General features: G+C 42.8%; 1 protein-coding gene across 1 annotated transcript in view; it reads right to left on the bottom strand.

Moving 5' to 3' along the window:
• Positions 1-15,388, bottom strand: part of CCDC162P (coiled-coil domain containing 162) — a 165,154-nt gene that overhangs the window by 108,315 nt on the left and 41,451 nt on the right. Inside the window, 3 exon segments of the mRNA XM_011758899.3 lie at positions 2,521-2,713; positions 14,705-14,908; positions 15,170-15,305. Of these exon segments, the coding sequence (XP_011757201.3) occupies positions 2,521-2,713; positions 14,705-14,908; positions 15,170-15,305 (533 nt within the window).

The following is a 15,388-nucleotide window of genomic DNA, read 5'->3' as shown; positions in this document are numbered from 1 at the left end:
ATACTTGTTACTTCTAAGTCAACAGGAGCTTTTGTTTTTATTTTTTAAATTCAGTTTTAAAGACTAATCTTAGAAATAAAATAAAAAGTTTAGTTAACAAGAAATCTATGCTAAAATGTCTTCAAACCCACAATTTAAAGGCAAGGTATATATTTCTCCTTCTCTAAAAACAAATCCCTGGGGTTTAACAACAAACTCAGTTTGACTTGCTATTTCCATCATTGTGAAATGTTTCCAAGATATTCTTTAATTATGTTAATTACTAACTTAAATCAATGAAGGTAATTTTCATTATTCAGCTGATTTTTTTAACTTTGTTAATGCTACTTTTCACTACTGGCATTATTGTTGCTTTAAATTTTTAACTATTGTATTTCAGAATTAAAAATTCAAAGATAAGATACTTTCATGTGCTGAAATTTGAGTTCAATAATTATCACATATCTGATGGGTACTAAACAAGAGAAAGATGATCAAGAACTTCCATAGCAACAGTTGGGAAATCATTTCACAATAGATGACTATACATTTACCAGCTCAATTGAAAGAAAGATGCCATGTGGTTAAAGTGTCAGTGTAGACACTACTGACTAAGTGTCTCAGTCCAATTAAATTCTTAGCAGCTAGAAATAGTTCATGCTATTATAAATTAATATGGACCAAATGGTGCATTAGTATGTAGGATAACCAGTAAAGATAAAAGCTAAGAGCTGAAATTAAATACCCTGGAATGTTGGATGCCATCACTGCGTCCTATGATTCAGATACCAATGGCAAAGACAGGACAATTAATTCAATCCTACTTCAAATTAATTCTGTCTGGGATCTGAAAAGTTAGTTGTCAAACTTTCTTTGGGCAGCATTTTGTAACAATATGAATGTGAATTATCTTTAATTACAGTCTACACATATTACAAAATAGCACAAACCCTGATTAAGTTTCCCTTTAGGTATTGCAATGTGTCTAGAAATTCTAAGCTCTTTGCAGATGTAATTCCAATGCTGTCATAGTATCCCAAAAGAATATTCTTACATCATCTATTTCTAAAATTGAATCAATTTGAGTGATGCCAAAAGGAAGAGAAAATACAGGTTATGGGTTACTTGATTACCCTGAGTAACGATTTCTTCCTCTGGGGCTTGCCTGGCATTTTCCTAGCCAGATGTTCCTGCATCCTGATGGTTTCCTGTTAGGAACCCAGGGCTGTCTCTGCTGCTAAATGCAGTTTCCTCAAGGTCTACCACTTAGAAAAGTCATTTGTTTCACTTGCTTATTTTCCTTTCTTCAGGGTCCTGCACCACATCCCCTCCACCCAGTGGGTGACCCAGAAATGCTCCTGGGAGTAAAATCCCAAATCTTGGCTTAAGCCTGTTTTAGTCAGAGACCACCCAATGTAGCGTGCAGGTCATCAGAGTGGGTAGAGGGTCAGAGGTCAGGTCTTCGGCCCTGAGAAGTGAAAATGCAGGGGCCGTGCTGTCCCTTGTACCTCAGGAGAGCGAGGAAGAAACTGGGTCTTCCCTTGCAGGGCTTCCTGCTCCTTGATGCTTCTGTCTCCCCTGGGCTTTCCCAGAAGGCTGCACCCTGCTACTCAATCAGAGCACCTGCCTCCCACCCCTCCTGCCCCCTCAAGCTCACGATCTGCCTCTGGTTGTTACACTAGGATTTTTATTGCTTTAAGTGTCTTAATTCTTTGTCCCCTGACACGCAAGCCCTCTAGCTATCGAAGGGGAGATCATGAGAAACCTTCCGGGGAACCAGAGCACAGAATAACTGTTAGTTGTTTTTTTAAGTCTATGTAAACATTTCAACAGATCATAAAGAAAACATTTATCTCTTCGGTCCTTGCAAGAGAAGTCAAAGGAACTTTTGTTTCGTATCAAGAGCCTGGACATCTCTGTCTGTTGTGACTGGAAAGAGCCTGTTGTACTGAAATCCTGTCATCATGGTAGATTTGATCTTCAGTGGCCAAACATGAAGAATTAAAAGCATAATTCTTGACTGAACTGGTGGGTGGGTTGAACTTTAGGAGTACATGGGTGGCCATTCCTGGTGCGCGTATCAATGTGACATGAGCCCTGGAGTGGGTCGTCCCTCTCAGCCCTGCTGCTTACTGCCTCCTGGGGCCCAGTGACTGAGGCTCTATGCTAGAACTGTGTATCACCAAATTCGCCATTATAAAGGAAACTTCCTGCTGCAACAACAACAACAAAAAAAAAAGAAAGAAAGAAAAGGAAAGAAATGCCCCTGCTCAACAAGCAGAGTCTGAACCACAGCAAGAATTACAACCCAGCCCTGAAACAGTAGTCACCATCTGTATCAGAAGCGGGGCTTGAGCTGGAAACAACTGTTTCTCTTCTAAAGTGAATGTATTTTAGGGGTGGGGGTAGTGCGTGCTTCTTGCAGGTTCAGATACTATTGGATATGTATTTATATTTTGGGGTGGAGAGCATAAAAAGAAGCCCTTAGTGTCTTTTGTTTATTTGGGCAGTTGATTTTTTTTTTTTAATCTGACTTCTCACCCCTTTCTTTCTCAATGTAATGGCTAGCCACAAGCAGCAACTCTGCCTCTAGTTCCTTGAGATCACTCAAGGCTTCCTCATACATGACATGCACCCCTTGCTGGTCCTGGGTGTGGATACAGCCAGCTTCCGTGCTGTAGTAGTCATCCTGGTTCTCCACTTCCGAGAACTCCATGAATTGGATGCTGTGGACCTGGAGAAAGAAAGCCAAGCCCAGATGTTACTGGAAAAGGGAGAGCTATATTTTGCCATCCCACATGGACAAGCAGCAGGTTTCTGCTCCCACACAGTGGGCTGCCAGTATGAAGCTGTAAATATTCTGAATGTATAAAAAGCTGTATGTAGAAAACATATATTAACAAAGAACGTTGGCAGGAAGAGGTAGTTCCTGAGGTGGATAACTAGCTGATTAGTTTGTTTTTCTGATAAATTCAGTAGCAACTGGGGAAAGGTAGGGAATAGAGCCCAGAGTGGTCTCTGGAGTCAGAATGCCCGGGTTCAGGTTCCGGCTCTGCCAGGATCTCATCCTGGGCAGGTCATTCAGCTATTCCCAGCCTCCGTTTCCTCATCCGTAACATGGAGACTGTGGAGACACTACAGACTACGTTAGCTGTCAGGAGTATGTGACTCTATGAGCGTAAGGCACTTGGAATCCTTAAACGTTAGGTTAAAAATATTTTTGTTTTAATTCTATAAGTACTTCTAAAATGTATTAGCACAGTTTCGTGGCTTAGTAATGAACTAAGTCGAATAGTGTCCTCCAAAATTCATGTCTACCTGAAACCTGTGAATGAGAACTTACTTGAAAATAGGGTCTTTGCAGATGTAATCAAGTTAAGATGAGGTCATACTGGATTAGGGTGGGCCCTAATTCAATGACTGGGATCCTTATGAAATTTGGAGACAGACACGTGGGGGAGAAGGTCATGTGAAGATGGAGGTAGAGACTAGGGTGAGTCAAGGAATGCTGAGGATTGCCAAGGGTTGCCAGCAACTACCAGGAGCTGAAAGAGGCAAGGCAGTATTGCCTCTAGAACCTTCAGAGAAAGCACGGTCCTGCTGACACCTGGATTTTAGATTTGTGGCTCCAGACTGTGAGAGAATAAATTTCTGTCATTGTGAGCCATGCAGTTTGTGGTACTTTGTTTTGACAATCCTAGGAATCTAACACAAGTAAGAAGTGTTTCCATCATAATGTTATTTTTCTTAGAAAACTGAGTATCTGCTGCTCCCTGAGAATCATTATTTTAATAATAATTTTCACAATTTCAAACTTTTCCACTCTCCTCAAGCCTCGGAACTCCCTCCCTCACAGGCGTAGTCTCCTCTTACTCCCAACAGGAGCTTCTCCGGGCACCCCTCCCCGCCGCCCCCACCAGGGCTCACACCTCTCCCCTCCTGCTTCCTCTGCACAGTGGAGGACAGTGGTGCCCCCTTCTCCAGGACCACTGCCTCCCACCTCAGCAGCATCCCTGCTCCTTCGTGGATATCCCACTCCTCTCCTCTGGACTCTCGACACTGAAATGTGCACACGTCCTTCTCATTGTGAAACTTCCTCACACCCTTCCCAGGTTCCACTGTGTGGCTCTCCTCCCCCTCACTGTCCAGTCTCCCAAGATGTTATCTACACTCTCCATTTCCATTTCTTCACCTCCCACTCTTCAACACATTGCCATCTGGCCCTTGGCTCCACTAAGCCACCCAAACCACCCTCGCTAAGACCAACAATGACCATTGCTCTACATGCAACAAACTTTCTTTCATCATCTTATGTAATCTCTCAGGAGCATCTGATACAATTTAGTGCTTCCTGACTCTTGACTCACTCTCTTCTCTGGGCATCTGGGACTCCACGTTTTCCCTGATTTTGCCTAGTTTCTGGTCACTCTGTCTGACACTGTGAAGTGTATTTATTTTTCTCTACCAAGTCATTAAATGACGGCCACTCTCAAGCCACCTCCTGGGACTTCCTCTTTTCCTCCTCTGTTCCTTCCCTACGAGGTGGCAGACCCTTTCATAGCTGAGATTACCACCTTTAGACCATTTGCTCCCCCAGTTTATGCCTCCAATCCCGACCCCCTAGAGCTCCAGACCTGCACATCCAATTACCTATTTGGCAACTGCTCCTGAGCATCTCAAAGCCCACTTAATTTTAACAGTGATCAAATCATTAAATCTTCCCCCCACAAACCCAGGCTATCTGCAGCTGATTTTACTAAATAGCACTACCACCCATCCACTTCCTCTAGCATGAATCATTCATGACATCTCTTTCTGCTTCACCCTACTTGTCCAATCTATCACCAAGTTCTGTTAGTTTTACTTCCTGTCTCTCAAATTCATCCACTTCTGATATAGGACGTGGGGCAGGGAAGTGCTGAGTAGAGAAGGGTGAGGGCTCCACCCTTGGGCCTATGCCCTCAGACCTAAGTGAGAACAGGTACTCCTGTTTTTGTGCCTGAATGTTGCATTTTCCAAGACCACTCTGGCCTGCCATCCTTTGCCCATATAAACCTGAGACCTTAGTGGGCACACACACAAGAAGCTGAATGTTGAGAGAAGTAGAGAACAGAGCAGTAAAGAGAGGCAGAGAGCGATGCAGAGCAGCAGAGAGCAGCCGGGCAGCATGACGGAGAAGGAGGGAAGAGGCCTCTGAATGTCCAGAGGAGTTCTGCTGAAAACAGCTGAACTCCAGGGGAAGATTGTCTCCCCCACCCCTCCACCTTCTGGCTCCCCATCCACGTCACTGAGAGCCACCTCCACCACTCAGTAAAACCTTGCACCCATCCTTGGAGGCCGCGTGTGATCCGATTCTTCTGGGACACTGGGCAAGAGCTCGGGATACAGAGGGCTGTCACACTGGCCCTCTGCCCTTGTGAAAAGGCAGAGGGTTCATTGAGCTGATTAGCACTCAAGCCATCTGCAGACAGCAAAGCTGAAAGGGCTTTGTAACACTGGGGTTGCAGGCACCCACTGCTAGACACTAAGTGGGGCTGAGAGCACAAAGCACTTGCCCTGGCCTCTGCACCTGCCCGTCTGCATGCTACTCCTTGGTGTTTAAGCTGCAGGGCCATTGAACAGGTGAGCCACATCCCTGCTGCACATTCTACGAGGGGAAATCAGGGAACTTTCCCGTTTCACTTCTTCCCATCTCCACTACCTACTACTCTAGTCCAAGCTATTATATGTCATGAGGACTAGTCTAGGAGCTTCTAAACTGGCCTAGCCTCTTAAATGGTCTATGCATGACTCCTCTGGCCTGGGCTTTCCCTCCTCTCCATTTTACTCACTGCTGGCTGGGGAACTTTTACAAATGCAATTCTGATTGTGTCATTCCCCCTTCCCCCTTTTATATCCCTAAGAGGCTTCCCATGGGCCACAGAATAGAGGAAAACTCCTTAACAGGGCCATACAATCTGGCCCATGCGTATCTCTCTAGTCCAGTGTTTTTCAGCTGAGAGTGATTTTGCCCCCCAGAGGACATTTGGCCATGTCTGGAGATACTTCTGGTTGTCATGACTTAGTGGGAGGTACTGCTGGCATCTGGGTAGAGGCCAGGGATGCTGCTAAATATCCTATAATGGACAGGAGAGCCTCTCACAACAAAGAATTATCAGGCCCCAAATATCAATAGTGCCAAGACTGAGAAACTCAGAGCTAAGTTCCATTGTGCATCACCTTCCACCTCGTGTCTGTGCCCCAACTACTCCTGTCTTTTGGTTTCTTATGGGTGCCATGTTCCTTCTGGCCACAGGTCCTTTGCACAGGCTGTCCCCACTCTGTGGAAAGGTCTCCCTCTCCTTTTTACCTAATTAAAGACTTTTCATTTTCCAACCTCAGCTCAATCATCACTTCCTTAGAAACCCTCCTGCCCAGCCTCCCTATAGTACCAAGGAGCTCTCAGTCTCTCTTTTGAGGAAATTGATGTCCCTGTTTTACATTATTTGTGTGATTTTTGACCAATATTTGTCTCACCCACTGGATTGCAAAGTACTGTAAGGGTAAGGAACATGTCTATTTTTATTCACCACCTATCACAGGGCCTAATACATAGTAGGTGCCTATCTGTTAAATAAAAGAATGTATGAATGGCTTTTATATTTGTGCATATAGGTTTCTTTGACTCTATGATTTGTAATCTCTACTTGTGCTTTTAACATATGCCCGTCAAAAATCCTGTGTTTTGCCTTCATAGATTCTGATCTCATGTCACCACAGCCTAATACATACATTCTATATGGGGGGATAATGCTCAGGTGGAAAGTGGCTCTTGGAGGACAAAAAAACATCCTATTATTTTTATATATAAAGCACAGATACACACATTGCACATAAGCAAATCTATGGCATATCTCTGGTGTTAGCATTTCTTCGTAGGAGGAGAGTAGGGAAAAAAGTTGAAAAAGGATATTTGTTGGGGAAGCCATAATGGAAAAGAGGTTAAAAAACACTGGCCTAGATATCTATCATCTCTCTCTCTCTCTCTCTCTCTCTCTCTCTCTCTCTTTCTCTCTCTCTCTACTATCTATAGATCTATCTATCTATTCTTATTATTGTAAAATACACATAACATAAAATTTACCATCTTAGTTTTTCATGTACAATTTAGTGACATTAAGTACATTCACATTGTTGTGCAACCATCACCACCCATCTCCAGAATTATTTTCATCTTGCAAAACTAAAAATCTGTACCCACCAGACAAGAATTCCCCATTTTCGCATCCTCTGAGTCCCTGGCAACCACCGTTCTACTTTCTGTCTCTATGAATTTGACTACTCTAGGTATCTCATGTAATGTCCTTTTGTGACTGGCCTATTTTACTTAGCATAATCCCATCAAGATTCATACATATTACAGCATGTGTCAGAATTTCCTTCCGGTTTCAGGCTGAATTATATTCCATAATAACTATGGAACTACCACATCTTATTTCATCTGTTGATAGACACTTGAGTTGCTTCCACATTTTGGCTATTATGGATAATGCTGCTATAAATATAGGTGTACAAATATCTTTTTGAACCCCTGCTTCCAATTATTTTGAGTATATAGCCAGAAGTAAAATTTCTGGATAATACAGTAATTCTATTTTAAATGTTTGAGGAATCTGCATACTGTTTTTCATAGTAGTTACACCACTTAACATTTCTACCAACAGTGCACAAGGGTTCCAGTTTTTCCACATCCTCACCAACATTTGTTATTTTCTGGGGTCTTTGTTGTTGTTGTTGTTAGATGAGTCTTGCTGTGTCACCAGGCTGGAGTGCAGTGGCGCGATCTTGGCTACTGCAACCTCTAACTCCCTGGTTCAAGCGATTCTCCTGCCTCAGCCTTTAGAGTAGCTGGGATCACAGGCACATGCCACCATGCCCAGCTAATTTTTGTCTTTTTTTGTAGAGATGGGGTTTCACCATGTTGGCCAGGCTGGTCTCGAACTCCTGACCTCAGGTGATCTGCCCGCCTCAGCCTCCCAAAGTGCTGGGATTACAGGTGTAAGCCACAGTGCCCAGCCTATTTTCTGTTTTAAAATATATATATATCGTATATTTTTGTATTTTAAGAAAAACAATCTGATTTTCTTAGTTGTTACTCATGAGTCATTTAAGCTTTGAAATCACTGGCTCCTAATCTTTCATCTTACATCTGTTAACTCTTATAAAAACTTTGCTAAGTAATCAGTTGTATAGAATCCATTTAGCTATAAATTTTAAACAATCATATCCTGGCTCTCCAAAGACCTATCAATTGTTTTGTGTATGTGGCATTGCCTATGGTACAACTACAGGAACACTCCTGGAATCTTAACAAACAGGACAGATTATCGTCTGCTTACATGGTTAATTGCCAATATTAGAAAGGTGGATGGGGCTGCTCTTTGGGTCCCCCTTCACTTCTGTGACTGTATAATTAGTTTTTATGTGCTGTTTCTTAACCATTCAAGCAGAAACATAGAAACCTTCTAATAAGTAAATGTGAACATTTCTAAATAGTAGTTATAGTTCATAATATTTCATCAAAAGAATACTTAATAGTTCATCATTCCTCTAGCAGCATTTTTTGTTTTGCTTTGATTTTTCTATGCTTTAAACATATAACTTTGGTTTTGTTGTTGTTGTTTGTTTGTTTTTGAGGCGGAGTCTCGCTCTGTCACCAGGCTGGAGGGCTGTGGCACAATCTCGACTCACAACAACCTCTGCCTCCTGGGTTCAAGCAATTCTCCTGCCTCAGCCTCCCGAGTAGCTGGGATTATAGGCACACGCCACCAACATGCCCAGCTAATTTTTGTATTTTTAGTAGAGGCGGGGTTTCACCATGTTGGCCAGGATGGTCTCGATCTCCTGACCTCATGATCTGCCCGCCTCGGCCTTCCAAAGTGCTGGGATTACAGGCGTGAGCCACCGCGCCTGGCACAACTTTTTAATAATTAATAGCTTCCTTTGACTAGAATTCCAAAAATGAAATTATCTTCTTCTTTCTTTTTTTTTTTTTTTAAATGGAGTCTCACTCTGTTACCCAGGCTGGAGTGCAGAGGTGCAACTTTGGCTCACTGCAAACTCCGCCTCCTGGATTCAAGCTATTCTGCCTTAGCCTTCTGAATAACTAGTATTACAGGCATGTACCACCATGCCTGGCTAATTTTTTGTAGTTTTGGTAGAGACAGGGTTTCACCATGTTGGTTAGGCTGGTCATGAACTCCTGACCTCAAGTGATCCACCTGCCTCAGTCTCCCAGAGTGCTGAGATTACAGGCGTAAGCCACTGCATCCAACCTGAAATTATGATTTCTTACAAAATGATTGGTACCAGTGGAAAATAGAAAACGTGCTGAGAAAATGACATGTTCCATTAAAAAAACAGCTAGGATATATAAATTACCATGTTGGCTTCTATTAGCATTTAGCTTCTGTCTCTTGTTATGTAAAATGAGCTTGCTTTTGAGGAAAAAAGAAACAACTTAACGTGTTATACTTCATTCACTTTGTTGGAAAAGACCTTTCCCAAAGTTCTTGTACAGAAGAATTTTATAAGACTTTCAGGCAATGGCAATTGGATTAAGTTCTGAAGCTGATGAAAAGCAATAATATTGTCAAGATGCCAACTCTAATGCCATCATCTATATTAGCGGTCATTTTTCCACTCTTCTCATCCACATCCCATTGTCCAAACCCTTTATGTAGGCATACATATTCTTTCTCTTTCTGCCATAATTCGCTCTCTTCCTCCCTTAGTCCTGTGTCTCTGAAATACATACTTGTGCCACAGGAGATACACTTTAAAGACCAGATGACTAAATTGCCTCATGCAGGGTTATGGCTCAGTTACTATAATGTTTCTTTATTTCCTGTTTATTTTCATTTTTTCCCCAGTCATGTGGAAGACCCTCCCTCTAATGGTTTTGTGGTCTAGAGAGTTGATGCTTCAATATTATGTTTGAAGGAGTGGCAGAAGGAAGAGGGCAATAATTATCTGTCTGCGTAAGAAATATGACCTTTGCAATGATTCATATGTTTTTAGTTTGAAAATTAACTGATGCCAAGATAACTACTTGCTGAATATAGTAACTATAGAAAAATTGGTGGTCCATCATTCATTCCTTTCACCCTCGTGGCTTCTGCCATCACTTGTTAATGTGGATTTTAGAACTTTTGGCAATATAGACAATACTTCTCTGACTAGTTTACCTTTTTCTAAATCATCTTGCATTAATTTTGGATAATAATAGTTCAGCCTAAGAATCCCATCAAAATTTGTTGGGTGAATGACTCAATCTATTGGCTATAAACTTTTAAAAAGAAAATCAAATATATTTTCTACTCTACCTTTCTTTCTAGTCTGTAGAGTATTCACAGCTAATTGTTCTGCGTTTCAACATGATAACTTTGCAAAGCACTTTCATGTACATGGTCTTTCTGTAAGCATGCTACCATTCTGTTACAGGCAGAACTTTTCTTTTATCAAATAAACATTTGATACCTGCAATGTGAAAGATATATATCCAGCTCTCTACTACCTTTTGCCACCTAAACATCTTGTTAAGCATCTCAAACTTTCCATGTACTGTACTGAGATCCGGATCTTCCCAACAAATCTGCTTCAACCAAATCTCAGTTGATGGCAACTCTAAACTTCCAAATGGAAAGGCCAAAGCTTTGGAGTCAAATTTGACTTCTCTATCTGGAAATCATGCTAGCTGCACCTTTAAAATACATCCAGATTTGTTCTGGAAGTCTGTGGAAGCTTTGGTGCTAAATCATTGAACGTTCTATATATGTTACTTATTTATTTAATGTCTGTATTTCTTCATGAAATAAGTCCCATGATGGCAGGATTTGTGCCCATGTTGTTCACTGCTAAATCCCCAGTGCCTGGAACAGTGCCTAGTATATTTATTGGTCAGAATATTTGTGGAATGAATGGATGAGTGATAGGCTCACAGCCTGTGGGAACAAACAGGCCAACAGTCAAGCACAGCAATGTGCTCAGTGCTATAATGGAAGTAGACAAAGTCATGGTGAGAAGCACTTAGCTCTGCATTGAGATGTCAAGGAAGGCCCAGAGAGGTGATACTTGAGCAGACTCTGGATAAGAGTACACATTTACCAAGGAAAGAGGAGGTGAGGGACAGAGGAGCCCAGAGGTAAGGATAGCTCTGCCCATTCAGGGGAGGTCTAGGCCCAGCTCCCTAAGGGCAGACACATAGAGACAGTGAAGAGAAATGAGGTCTGAGAGGTTAGCAGCAGCCAGATTGTGCCCAACATTGTCAGCTTTACCAAGGAGCCTGGACTTTGCCTTGTGACAAACAGGAAACTCACGAAGGACTACAAGCAAGGGAATAAATGTGATTACATATGCGCAAAGATCCTCTGGAAATTTACAAGCCAATGAAAAGAGCCATTCTCCTGTTTAAAAGAATTCTCTGGGCTGGGCATGGTGGCTCATGCCTGCAATCGCAGCACTTTGGGAGGCCGAGGTGGGCGGATCACTTCAGGTCAGGAATTCTAGACCAGCTTGGCCAAGATGGTAAAACTCCATCTCTACTGAAAGTACAAAAATAAGCCAGGCATGGTGGTGTAGTCTCAGCTACTTGGCAGGCTGAGGCATGAGAATTGCTTGAACCCAGGAAGTGGAGGTTGCAGTGAGCTGAGATCATACCACTGCACTCCAGCCTGTGTGGCAGAGTGAGACTCTGTCTCAAGAAAAAAAAAAAAATTCTCTGTTCCCCCACCAACCTTGGAATTAGTCCCCCATCCTAACCAGAGCCTAACCCTTCATGATCGGGCCCACTTTTCTGCCGCCTCATCTCCCACCACTTCCTCACAACAGCCTCTGCTACCATCATGTCAAGTCCTGGCAGATCCTGAAGGTGCCACAGAGTATCAGGCCTCCATGCCTGAGAAGACATAATCAAGGTCCACAGCCAGGTAAAAGCTGCTGGCTCTCATTCTGGGGCTCTTTCTGCTCTGCCACATGCCTTTAAGTAGGCTCACAGAATGGGAAAGTGTCCAAGACAGACGGTAGGTGCCTTTTTTTTCTGGCATTGTTGTTGAGTGAACATTTGTTAATACTAGCCCAAGACTTTCAGCATGGGATCAAACTCACCGGGCCCAAGAAAAGGGGTCTCCATTTTAGGAGTCTTCCTGAGGTCTGGTGAGCCCAGTGGTTTGCTCCCAGCAGCCTCAACCCTGGGCCTGGTGAGTTCAACCCAACATGTTAACATCTGTGCCTCCCATCGCCTGTGTGGGAAAGAATCACACTGTCCAGAGCTGGATATCCTGGTGTAAATACTGACAAGGCCACACCCATGGGGTGTAGCTAAACCACATGGTCCCATTAAAGACAGACAGAAGGCCACTTCCTTGAGTGTCTCATACGGAAGTAATAGCAGCTGGGAGCTGTTAAGAACAAAAATAGGCACTGTTTTTCTTATCATTTATGAGAGCATAGGAAAGAAATATTGCATCAAGGCCAGGCGCAGCGGCTCACACCTGTAATCCCAGCACTTTGGGAGGCCGAGGTAGGTGGATCACTCGAGGTTGGGTGTTCAAGAGCAGCCTGTCAACATGGTGAAACCCCGTCTCTACTAAAAATACAAAAATTAGCTGGGTGTGGGGGTGGGCACCTGTAATCCCAGCTACTCAGGAAGCTGAAGCAGGAGAATCGCTGGAACACAGGAGTCGGAGGTTGCAGTGAGCTGAGACTGCGCCACTGCACTCCAGCCTGGGCAACGAGCGAAATTCCATCTCAAAATATATATAAATAAAATGCATTACCCCGAGAAGTTCCTCCTATAATGAGTACAGCAGGACAGTGTTTGTCTGTCCTCTCCTCCTTTATTTCTATCTCCTACCCAAACCCAGAACAAAGAGACTGAGAGAGGGCTCTTTGGTAAGAACATTTTCAAAAATATCCATTAGCATAATAACATACCACAGCTGTGGTTGGATCAATATTAGTAAGAGAAAGATGTGTTTGTTTTGTAGCATGTTGGTATTAAAAGTATCTTAACTCACCTTTCTAGTTCCACTGAGGACCAAACTAATTGGGCTTGATGAGTTAGAACCCAAGCAGGAGGGCAGAGGGGTAAGGGAAGACCTGAGAGGAAGTCTGTGTGTCGTGAGGGAGTAGGAGTTGGTGGGTGCTTGTTAGGGCAGGAGACCCAAAAGAGAAGGGTGTCCTGAAGATTGAGTGAAGGTAGGACTCTAGAAGCCACTGGGTCAGGAAAATAAAAAAAAATTCCCAATATCTGAAGCTGAATTGTTCAGTACATGTGGCCTCTAGCCACTGGCTGTTAAGCCCTTGAAATGTGGCTTGTCTGAGTTAAAATGTGCTATCTGTATATAAAATACACACCAGATTTTAAAGACTTAGTACAAAAAAAGTATGATCACTCAATGATTTATTAATATTGATTATATGTAGAAATAATATAGATATTGGGCTAAACAGATTATATTATTTAAAATTTCATGTTTCTTTGTACTTTTTTTTTTTTTTTTTTGAGACGGAGTCTGGCTCTGTCACCCAGGCTGGAGTGCAGTGGCGCGATCTCGGCTCACTGCAAGCTCCGCCTCCCGGGTTTACGCCATTCTCCTGCCTCAGCCTCCCGAGTAGCTGGGACTACAGGCGCCCGCCACCTCGCCCGGCTAGTTTTTTGTATTTTTTAGTAGAGACGGGGTTTCACCGTGTTAGCCAGGATGGTCTCGATCTCCTGACCTCGTGATCCGCCCGTCTCGGCCTCCCAAAGTGCTAGGATTACATATACTTTTTAAAATGTAGCTACTGGAACATTTTAAATAATGTATGTGGCTTGCATTATATTTCTGCTGGCCAGTGCTGCTCTAGACTGTGTGCATATGAACAACACTTAACAGTAATATTTCACACTTACAGACACAACAGGCATAAGTCAGAGGTCACACTAGCTTAGAAAATGGCTTGTTTTGGAGCTAAGTAGATTTCATTTTTCACCTTTGTCAATCTAGCATTTTTAAGAAGATAAAAATTCATATTAAACTCTATCTTCAGGAATAAACTCTCTAGAAATTGAGATTAAAATATTACAAGAGTGTCTACAATAGTCCAATAAAATGTAAGCATTCTCAACTTTATTCCCAAAGAAAGGGAGTTAATATGAATTTTGTCTTATTGGCCTTTTGTTAGGCAGGATTGAAATTTTATAGACTTTGTAGAAAAAACTGTTCTAGAAACACCAAAAGCACTAAGGGTCAAGCAGGTGTTTAGAGGGATAAAATATTTCTTTATTGTTCAGCTCTGTCCAATGTTTTTCTACCTCTGTTTTGAGTCTTTTTTTTTTTTTTTTTTTTTTTTTGGAGGCTTGGAAAACAGAAAAGAGGCAAAAAAAGGTATATATAGCAATGTCGAGGGGGGGTCTTCTAAGAGCGTCTCTGTAAGGATGTAAGTTCTTAGGCCAGGGTAACAGAAGGGCCTCTCACACTCTATTTCTTCCTTCCCAGTGTGGCCTCCAGGGCTGCTTTAGGGCACTCTCTGCCTGTGAATTGCTCTTAAGGAGACCTTGTGTTTTATTATGATTAAAAGGCCTCTTCCCTAAGAACCCCCCATCTGTTACTGCATCATGTTAACTGATTCCAGGTCTTATCTAGAGGGTGGCTTTGGGAGGCAGGATAATCAAGGAAGAAAAAACGTCAGCACAACACCTCACCTTGTGCTCAGCAGGCGTCTCATGGACATAGTGGTGAGCGCCCAGGCCCTGCGAGGTGCCCAGACCTCCTTTTGCCATATTTACCCAGGAACTATCTGCCATGGTGGGGACCAGTTTCCCTGAAACCAAGGTAAGGCCCGAAGTGTTGATTGTCAGGGTTCGCTCAACAGATCTGAAATAATTCAGAATTCCTAAGCAGATGCGCTGAAACAAAGAAAGAACAGAGTCAGCTCCCTGCCCTTCGCCTAGTTCACCCTACAGAATACAACTTGATGGCAGATCAACCCTACTGTGGAGAAAGGAACACACCACCCTGGCAAGGGGCTGCTGATTCCATGTTAAAAAAAAAAAAAAAAAAAAAAAAGGAACAAAGGGCAAAAGCATAAAATGGCATTTGCTATTGGAATAGCAGAAAATCCTCTTTTCTAGACAAGCAGACATTTCTGATGCCTGCCATCCACATACCTGCAGTTCTCTGATTCGAAGATGGCGCAGATACAGAAAAGACAAGTAGGCACCTCTCATCAGGACAGGATTCCTATCACTGGGCTCAGTGCCGTCATCCAAGCCCAGCAGTTGTAGGGTCATTGCATAGTTGTACCTTTAGCAGGCAGGAGAGAGATCATAAATCCATTTCACCTCGAAGTGATGCCAAAAATTCACATGCCCAAAACTAAAGTCATT

The sequence above is a fragment of the Macaca nemestrina genome, chromosome 5, assembly GCF_043159975.1.
Source record: "Macaca nemestrina isolate mMacNem1 chromosome 5, mMacNem.hap1, whole genome shotgun sequence".
Lineage (NCBI taxonomy): Eukaryota > Metazoa > Chordata > Mammalia > Primates > Cercopithecidae > Macaca > Macaca nemestrina.
The sequence above is the reverse complement of the archived record's forward strand: the minus strand, read 5'-3'. Positions and strand labels throughout refer to the sequence as shown.